Source organism: Oculina patagonica, chromosome 13 (genome assembly GCF_052425735.1).
Source record: "Oculina patagonica isolate OP01 chromosome 13, crgOcupat, whole genome shotgun sequence".
NCBI lineage: Eukaryota > Metazoa > Cnidaria > Anthozoa > Scleractinia > Oculinidae > Oculina > Oculina patagonica.
Window position 1 is genome coordinate 15846340 of NC_135770.1, and position 6143 is coordinate 15852482.

General features: G+C 38.6%; 2 protein-coding genes across 2 annotated transcripts; one reads left to right on the top strand and one right to left on the bottom strand.

Moving 5' to 3' along the window:
• The first annotated feature begins 305 nt into the window (after nucleotides 1-305).
• On the top strand, nucleotides 306-2548 carry LOC144635760 (cdc42 homolog). The gene is made up of 3 exons (XM_078494842.1): nucleotides 306-1118; nucleotides 1212-1270; nucleotides 1701-2548. Exons 1-3 carry the CDS (start codon nucleotides 953-955, stop codon nucleotides 2106-2108), a joined length of 633 nt encoding a protein of 210 aa, XP_078350968.1. The 5' UTR covers nucleotides 306-952; the 3' UTR covers nucleotides 2109-2548.
• A 1917-nt stretch (nucleotides 2549-4465) lies between these two features.
• Nucleotides 4466-5899, bottom strand: LOC144634874 (uncharacterized). Its single transcript, XM_078493919.1, has 3 exons — nucleotides 5661-5899; nucleotides 5249-5265; nucleotides 4466-5095 (listed from the first exon to the last, which is right to left on the bottom strand). The coding sequence occupies exons 1-3, from the start codon at nucleotides 5867-5869 to the stop codon at nucleotides 4848-4850; spliced, it is 474 nt and encodes a 157-aa protein (XP_078350045.1). The 5' UTR covers nucleotides 5870-5899; the 3' UTR covers nucleotides 4466-4847.
• Between the last annotated feature and the right edge of the window lie 244 nt (nucleotides 5900-6143).

Here is a 6143-nt window from a genome sequence, read left to right on the forward strand (position 1 = left end):
TGAGACCGGGCGATTATATGTATGTTTGTGAAAAAATTTCGATCGGCGCAAAAGTGTTCCGAATTCTTCTGTTTTTATTCCAAAGTGTCTCGATTTCGTTTAACCGTGCCTCTTAAACTAATGTGCTTTTGGAAAAACGATGTTCAAAGCACGGTTAAAAGTCGGTCACGTTTAGACGTCATATTCATTTTCATGGCAATCGCCGATCGCTGAAAGAAAGAGATCTGGAGCGAGATTAGGGCCAGGTTGAGAGGGATTGCTTGTGATTTTTTTTTCCGCAAAAAAGAAAAGAAAAAATCATTGTCAGCGAATGTGCTTTAGTTGAGGAGTTTAATCGTCTGCTTTACATAAATTAAACTTAAACTGAAGCTCGATTAGCCTCGGTAGCCTTTGAAAATGGACATGTTACTATTTTACAAGAAGACTGGACGAAAGAAAGCATATCCAACAGTGTTGGAAAATTTTTCTATTTCAATGTCAATGTCGACTTAAATAGTTTAGCATTTTGTGTCGCACGTGGTCTTTTGTGTGGTTTCAGTGTCCACAAGCAAGTCACGACACCTGTTGTCAGCCCCCTCTCTACCCCACCCGTACAACTACAGCCTTGCATCGGGTGAATGTGTACAACTTGATACCTTATTTATCGTATTGAAGAGGTGATCATTTGATTTGTTTTAAAATAAAACAAAAACGTGTTCAAAAGGCTCACTTTCTCTGCCCAGGGCATCAATAACGAAAGGTTAGAAAAACACCGGAAACTCGTAAACCGCTCGTTATCGGCGACCAGCCAATCAAAAGCTGATGTAACTAATGACATCACTTCCGTTAATAACTTCTCATTACAAAAGCGATCGCTGAGTTCCTGTAGCAGTTTCCCTATATTTTGGTTTGAACCGTTCTCGTTGAAATATCGTTAATAATAGCCAAGCGTGTGGCCTGCTGGGTAGATGAAATGGAAAGCAACGAGAGAAAATTGCTGATGGAGGAAACCGAGAGTAGACTGATTAAATGTGTGATTGTTGGAGATGGTGGAGTTGGTAAAACCTCGCTTCTTATAAGCTACTTGATGAACGGATTTCCTAACGATTACATCCCAACGGCTTTCGACGACTATAGCGGTGGGTAAAGATTATGAATGACTTCTTATGTCCTTATTTCTGCGGTAAAAAGAATTCCTGATTCATTTATTATTTATTTTGTTGTTATTTTAGTCTCGGTTAAAGTGGACAAGATACCCTATACATTGCAATTTTGCGACACGGCCGGGCAGGTAAAGTTCGCTTTTCAAAATTATTTATTTGTCTATAAATCTCGTATTTCTTTCTCCTAAGCCTTATATTGCTGGGAATATAAGTGTTAATACAAAATGATTAGTAAATTTATAAATTGCTTATGAACTTTATGCTTTCGTGCAGGAAATTTACCAAGTCAGTTGACAATGTGCATTATTACCGTTTCGCTTGAATGAAACGTATTATTTCCCAAAACATTGATTTAACGCTCAATTTAGCTAGCAGCGGAGCGAAGTGAAAAAAATATCGGCTCCTAAAATCATTGCACAACAAGACGCGTTCTATAATTGCTTTGCAAAAGTGGGAAGTCACAATCGATAGAATTGTTTACATTAAGAAAGTGCTATAAATATACAATTTACACGCGCTAACTACTTGCTGAATACATGTTTATTCTGTAATTTTCAGGAGGACTTCGACTCACTGCGGCCCCTGTGTTATCCTTCAACGGATGTATTTATTGTTTGTTTCTCTGTGGTTTCGCCAACGTCTTTCGCAAATGTTGCGCAAAAGTGGCTCCCCGAATTACGTGGTTATTCACCTAATGTTCCTGTTATCCTAGTTGGAACACACTGTGACTTAAGAACAAATGTTCAAGAACTAATACGGCTTTCTGATCGCGGTCAAGAACCTATAACGGCGCAGAAAGCCGAGGGCTTAGTGAAGAAAGCTGGTATTGTCTGCTATATTGAAACTTCGGCAGTGACTCAAAAGAACATGAAATCCGTTTTCGATGAAGCAATTATGAGCGGATTAAGACCACCTACGTGTTCTAAAAGATCTGACCTCAAAGGTTGCGCTTGTACTATCATGTAATTTGCTTCTGATGTTGTTATTTAATTATCAAGTTTCGGTTTTGACGCAATTTAGCGATTCAACGAGATAAAGCGAAATGATTACTGCAGCGTCGTGTCTCAGCAGGCAGCAGCATAATGAAATAGTTATTTATAAAGTTTACGGCTGGTCCACGCTGCAGGCATGCGCTAAAGGCGGACCCCAGAGGAGACATTTAATTTGCCAATGAGTTTCCTGTGGTGCTAACAGAGAGAAAATAAACGATATTATTTATGCGGTATTACGCCTTCGAGGATTGTAAAGCCCCTGGGAAAGTTAATTATAAATGTGGAAAATGAGTTGTTGGGATTATAAACTGTTTTAAAGAATTAAGTAGAGAGTACTAATTTATGCAAAGCATGGAAACCCAATCAGATTATTTTTTTTAAATAAAACCATGTTCCAGAATCCTCTCATAACAACTGTGGCAAGTGTTGTCTAAACTCCACTGGAATAAAAAATTAATAAATTCAGTTTTTAGGGTCAGTAGCGATATATTAGAATATGGCTGTCACACAACAACATGAAAAGAAAGCATTGTACAGGTGCCAGAATGATCTTCCAATATAAAGCCCTGCCACGCAATAGGATTAGCATGGTTTCTTGGGGTTTTAACACACATGTCTTATTAATTTTTGCATACATCAGCTGTTTTCAGTTATGTCAGTAAGTTTTATTACACCAATTAATACAATTTTTGAACCACAAATCTGGGGAGCTTGTCTACTCGTGTTGAGAATATAGCTTCCTGCCTTGGCCCAGTTGTTCCAAGAATGGATAATGCTTAATTTCCACCAGCTTGGTGCAGGCTGTGCTTACTCTCTATCCACCAAAAAATGACATTACCTTTGCAATTGAGTTACATGGTGCTTATCCAACCTTTGAACACCTGAGCCTTAGAGAAATCACTATCTGGCAGATAGTGTAGTTCTGTCAGGTAGCAATCTAAGAATTAAGTACAGAACTATCCTCCCTTTGAACAATTTAAGGGCCTCAGGTGACTCCAGCACCCCAGCAACGACGATGAATTCAGTTTCTTTCTATAGTCATATTCTGTAGATAAAAAATATTTTTGTGTGCAGATTAAGGGCTTGACTGCTCCCTGACCCATTGCTTAGTTCCTTTTCTTTCTTTCTTTTTTTTTTTTCACTCCTCAAGTTTTTTGCTCTTTCATTTTCACTTCTTGCTTGCTCAATGATTCAAATAGCCATGCTGTCAGTGCTTTTTGAGCTCTGTTGTGTTCATTGAGACTTGATTTTACCGATTAGATTCCAAATTTTGACCAAGCTGTTAGCTATTGGGAACCTTTTTCAATCCACTGTGTTACACTTTTGTCCAATGGGGGCTTTAGGGGAATGCTTGGAACCCACCTTAATTTTTGTAATTTTGTTGGAAGAATGTATTGAAATTATTGACGTAAATATTAAAGAACCATAGCACATCTTAGCTCAATAACGATATAACTGGCGCTTATAACGTTTTTATTACATTTTTTACAGGGGAAATAAATTATCTTCTGAACGATTCAGTCAAAGGTGAAAAATTATAAAAACAAGTTGATTTACAATTAAGTATTTCCAAGTTTGATCAAAGTGCAAATCACACCTTACTGTTTTAAAGACATTCAGGAGAGACAGAGCTGCCAATGAAAATGAATAAAGGGGATGTTTATCTGTATGAGAAGCCTATTATTCTTGGGCGGAACACTGACCCGGGCACACAAAGCCCTATTTTCAATTTTACCCTCAGTAGTCGAAACCAGTGGCAGCCCCTAATTTGTTCCTTACAACAAGAAAACGCAAGCCAACTATGACGGTACATACTATGCGATTCTTCCTTACAAGTGCACCAGAGTTCTTGGAGATTTTGCTCGTTAACTGTCAATTTTTTATCGTTTCGTACAATAGACTTGTCCATTATCAAGCCTAGCGGATCTCACAAAAGAATAAGAACGAGATCTGAGCTATGAGTGTAAAATCTGCGTTTTTTTTCCCGCAACTCTATGTTCTGGGAGATGCTTTAACCATCTTTCTTCCGATTGCAAACGGCGCAATACTTCCTGCAAAAATTTTTTTTCCCTTTTTTTCCAGCTGTTGTTTCTACTATTAATGGTGTATTAATCTTAAATTTCCGAAGCCAATAAACGGATTCCGTCTTTTTTTTCTTTTTCAAGACGTCCCAATTGATCTAAGTATTGATTTTGGCACAAAATTATTGAAAACGGCGTCAATAAAATCCTTCCCTTTCACATACGAGATCTACCAAATCCATAAGAAATTTGTTGAAGAATTTCATGTCAGGAGTTTGAATTAAATTAAATAAATACCACAATGTTTGACTAGTTGCAACCATACACCACTTTTATTCCATTTTTTTACCTTACAAAAATGCATGACAAACGATCGCGAATCAAGCCGGAATGACCTGCTAGAAATAACAACCGATTTGCCTTGTAACTGAAATGCTTTATAACCCGCCAAGTCTAATTTCTAGTTCTACGATAAAATATAGATAACAGCAGCCTCATTTGGACTTTTTCTGGCAAAGAACACTTGGGGCGTACTTTAGCTGTGACTCTTTCAAATCGCACCACAAGTCGTTCCACTCTCCCTGGCTGCTTCCGGTGCCAAACATATTACCACATTTCTCGCCGGGGTGAGAATTGTTCGGTTCCTCACTTCCCCACGAAGAATACTGGCCCGCCAGTGGAGTGTCGTCGATCTAGTAGAACTTATTGTCAGCCTTTCGGATAAAACCAAGCCACACACCCCAAGCTGTAACTGTCTTCTGCTTCTTCACCAGGTTAAAGATAAAGTTGTTTTCAGCAGCTGATTTGATGATGGCAAGGTCTCCTCCCAGATTCTGGCAAGTTCTTCTAGCATCGCTCCATTTCAGGGTTGGAATGTTGATGATGAGGAAACATGACTTGCCACGAAGAACCCAACCATCTGGACAAGCAGATCCGGTGACTGAAATATCAAAAAGGCAAAACTAAGTTTCTATTTAGTAATTGGCCCACGAGGCCGAGTTTTGTATGAGAGAATTCATACGCAAAAAGGCGCAGCTGTTTTCTAAGAGGACACGGCTGAGTTTCGACTGATTAAAATCAAAACACAATTTACCTTTCTCGGACAAAGAGTCAATTTTGAGCCTCTCTATGGGTATTTCCGAAGAAATCGAAGACGCGAAGATCACCGGCGAAAAAACGAAGATCTCAAGATTGAAGCGAAGATCTGAAATTAACCAAAAATTGACCAAAACTCGTGTGAACAAATACTAAGATATAAAACTGTCAAATTCGTTAACACTACAGAAAATATCTGTAATTTCTTAATTTTGGCATTTCAACCTCATTTCACTGCGATTTCCACAACAGTGGTTTACAATCACTGCCGCGAAACCACAGGAAGCCATTACAAGGCTCAAACGTTCAAACCGTTTCAATCCATAGAACGAAGATCTGCTTAAATAAAAAACGAAGATTTGCAAAAAAATTGCGAAGAAAACGAAGACCGTGGGCACCCATAGAGAGGCTCAATTTTGGCTTTGATATCAGTTAGCAGTTTTCGTTCAATCTTCCCAAGGCCCCAGTTGTTAATGTTAAAGGTTTGGTCAGCTAACTGCGGTGTCTTGTTACCAAGAGCCGATTTAAAGTTGGCTTTTTGAAGTTTGCCGTTCGCCGAACCAGTCGTCGACTGTACCAGGATGCAAAAGATTAAAACGAGGTTTGTTTTGTAGAACATTTCGACTATCGTGAAGTTATCAGTCAGCGCTTTTCCCAAGCCAAGTGTCGACAGCGACTAGTGAAATGATTTTGCAGTCTTCACTGAACTATGGAAAGCTGACGTATACAATATATGTGAAACAAGAAAAAACATCAAGTTGTCCTATTGTAAACAGTTCAGTGATGTACGTGTTACACAAAAATATTTTGAAGATTGCTAAGATTGCTTAGTATTTTTGTTACATACACCATTTATTCAGCGCGCGTTGTCGTTGAGATGAAATATAAAAGAC

What these genes read in the sequence shown, in the direction of transcription:
- LOC144635760 (XM_078494842.1), top strand. Translation starts at nt 953, where the DNA reads ATGGAAAGCAACGAGAGAAAATTGCTGATGGAGGAAACCGAGAGTAGA. An exon ending in GGCTTTCGACGACTATAGCG is followed by an intron (nt 1,119 to 1,211) that starts GTGGGTAAAGAT and finishes TTGTTATTTTAG; the next exon opens with TCTCGGTTAAAGTGGACAAG. An exon ending in TTTGCGACACGGCCGGGCAG is followed by an intron (nt 1,271 to 1,700) that starts GTAAAGTTCGCT and finishes TGTAATTTTCAG; the next exon opens with GAGGACTTCGACTCACTGCG.
- LOC144634874 (XM_078493919.1), bottom strand. Translation starts at nt 5,869, where the DNA reads ATGTTCTACAAAACAAACCTCGTTTTAATCTTTTGCATCCTGGTACAG.